Raw genomic sequence first — 3,033 nt, forward strand, 5'->3', positions numbered from 1 at the left:
TGTGTGTGTGTGTGTGTGTGTGTGTGTGTGTGTGTGTGTGTGTGTGTGTGTGTGTGTGTGTGTGTGTGCGTGTGTGTGTTCAGTGTCTCGACGATTCTCCAGAGCTAAGAGTGTGGAGTTCGTCCATTCCCTACCTCAACACCTCCACCCAGGGTTCAACCGTCTGGGCCGAGGCCTCTGGGCAGCTCCACTGTGGGAGCCAAGACACACCAACACTCTCCTTCAGAACGGTAGTTTGCATTTCAAACCATAGAAAGTTAAAGAAAGACAGAACATTTGTGGGTTGAGTGCTGACCTGCTGAGATGTATCCCACACTCCCAAAAGACATCCATCCTTTACACCTCTGCTGTGTGTAGTCATGCCCAACCAGGGACACTTTTACCCCATTTAGGTATTTCTGTAGTTTCCACGGAGTACGTAATAAGACTGTAGAGCGGTTCTTTAATTTCAAAAAAATTGAAATTATGATTTGTTTAAAAAAACAAGTATATTTGTGTTTCATTCAAATAGCAAGTTTTGCATTGTAGCACCCAATAATGTATTAATGGCAGATAACATAATACCCATCCATTTAAACATGTAATAAATGGAGATAAAAATATACTTATATCACTTAATTTAAGTTTTATTCATTGGCATATTTCCATGACACTGACCCTAATGTAATAACTTATAACGCTATGGGCAAAAAGCAATCACGTCATTGATTCAGTATTGTAGTCACGCTATTGGCAAGTTACTAGCCTACATAATTGGCTTTAATGACATTAAAAACTAAAATATTTGATGTTGTTGACAGTTAATACATTATCAACCATTATTACATTATTGGCTGCTACATGCTTCATTTTCATAATAACCAGTAAGATACCAGTTACAATATGCTGACTGCACAGACAACACACACCTCCCACCAACCAGAGTCTGTGTGTTGTAATTAACGTTTCATTGTTTGTTTCTGATGTTTAGCAAGTGGTCTTGGACGTTGTAACCTCCTATGCTGACAAGAAAGTCTTCCTGAAGGGTTACCCGTCAGAGTAAGACCTTTGCTGTTGATTTCTACTTCGTGAGCTTTGGTTTATCTATAAATGTGTCTGTCTGTCTGTCTATCTATTTGTCTGTCTGTCTGTCTGTCTTTCTGTCTGTCTGTCTGTTGTAATCAGTTCCTCGTTTAATGGGATGTTTTATTTTATTGTATATGCAGCACCATATCAGCTCCAATGCAAAGTCCATGTCCTGTGCTCCCTGTGTGATTCTTATATTCCTTTCTCTCCAGGATCTCCATCATCCAAACTGATCTGCCCTTACAGAGTCAAGCAGTAAGTTTTTTTTCCAAGACGATTTATCATAATTCAAACTGTAGTTTAAAGCTTCATAAATTGACTCTAGAAAATATTTGAGAAATTTGACATAAAAGTGTTATATTTACGAGCAGATATAACGAAAATCCAGATGCGATAACACTACAGAGCCCCAGAATAGAGAGGGAACAAGTTTCAAAGCAGAGATGAGTGTTCTGTCATGTTCTCTGCCCATAAAAAAAATGAAATCATTTTGAACAGACCATACAACTTTAATTTTAGTCCAGATATGGCACAAATTGAGCCCGTACAATGGCCCATATTGTAATATTAGGTATCACCGAGCAGACACAAAGGTTTTGCAAGAGACAACAAATGAGGTCCGCTTCCATTTCAAATTAACTTTGTCCACAATGATTGATCAAACAATGCTGATGTTTAAATATTTCCTCTGTTTCCAGCTGATTGACGAGACACAATTGGAGTTCATAAGAGAAGCTGTGGAGAAGATAGGCATTCCTAAAGTCCTGTCTGGTAAGTGACAGAGAAATAGTGCTCGACCCACATGGGTTTTCCAATGGCCGATGCCGATATTTAGAGAGCAGGACTGCCGGTTGCCAATATATAATGTTTTTTTTTTTGCGTTTAATAAAATTCAACTCATTTAATAATAACATTGAGAAAAAGAATTTAACCAAAATGAACATTCATCTAATAAATGTAAACACAGAAAATCTGTGAAAATAGAACATGTGTATGGTCTATTGCACTTGGTCTTCCTAGGGTGTTGGCTCTGTGAAATGTCGCCATGAGGGATTTCTGTAATCACTAAAATAGAGAACAATACCAGGTAAATATTTAAATAAAAAATGTGAAAAGGCGCTGCATGCAGTGTCTGCACACATTATTTCTTTATTTGTTTTTGAATCAGCTCTGTGAGCGCAGATATGGGCCGAAGCTGATTATCTCAAGGTGCCATTATTTAATCCAGATTCATTTTGCCGACCAAAGAGGTAAAGCCACATGTAGGCCTATATGTAATGTGTTCTTTTTGGAACATTATTGTTGTGTGTGTGTTCCAGTTCTGGCGGTGGAGATAACCAGACTGTTGGACAAACAGGGAACTAACTTATTCGACATCATTAACCCAGAGGTTGTCCCTGGAGATGTGAGTCTTCCCTATTACGTTTTTTTTGTTTTGTATTTTTGCTTGTTTGTGTATTTCTTAGTCCCATTGCTTTTGTCTTGTCTTCATTCTGCAGGGCTATACGGTGATAAAGATGGAGTTTGGTTTCCCTCATCATCTCCTGGTGGAGTTCCTGGAGAGGGCGCTACAGTAACTGGGCCACTGTTAAGCAGGCGGGCCACGCGGCCAGAATAGTTTATTTTAGTGACTTGCTTACGTGTTGCTTGTGTAGAAAATGTACCCTTCACGGTGAGAATAAAAAACTGTACAAAACATACCGTAGCCCTGTTGTAGTATTTTGACAATTCAAATAAAAAATTGGTCAATTCTGTTGTTCTCCTTAACAGAATGGGAATAGATTGTATTGGGAGGTATTCACTTTTAAACGTGTTATTCTCTTCATTTAGCTAGTTTCTTACATGTGAAAATATGAGGTAAACAGTCACATATTTATACAATACATTTGTAAAGTAATCAGATTAACAGAAAGTTTGATTTTTTTTATCGCAATTTAGGCTATGTGTGGGGGTTGGGGGTAAACGCCA

General features: G+C 38.3%; 1 protein-coding gene across 1 annotated transcript in view; it reads left to right on the plus strand.

The window, feature by feature from the left end:
• The window catches only part of cetp (cholesteryl ester transfer protein, plasma), a gene marked incomplete at both ends in the record, with an annotated part of 7,248 nt that extends 4,606 nt beyond the window's left edge, over positions 1 to 2,642 (plus strand). The window contains 6 exons of the mRNA XM_080027716.1: positions 84 to 230; positions 971 to 1,038; positions 1,278 to 1,320; positions 1,764 to 1,836; positions 2,385 to 2,470; positions 2,565 to 2,642. Of these exons, the coding sequence (XP_079883842.1) occupies positions 84 to 230; positions 971 to 1,038; positions 1,278 to 1,320; positions 1,764 to 1,836; positions 2,385 to 2,470; positions 2,565 to 2,642 (495 nt within the window). The remainder of the gene's footprint in view (positions 1 to 83; positions 231 to 970; positions 1,039 to 1,277; positions 1,321 to 1,763; positions 1,837 to 2,384; positions 2,471 to 2,564) is intronic.
• Between the last annotated feature and the right edge of the window lie 391 nt (positions 2,643 to 3,033).

Source organism: Ammodytes marinus, assembly GCF_949987685.1.
Source record: "Ammodytes marinus genome assembly, chromosome: 5".
Classification (NCBI taxonomy): Eukaryota; Metazoa; Chordata; class Actinopteri; order Uranoscopiformes; family Ammodytidae; genus Ammodytes; species Ammodytes marinus.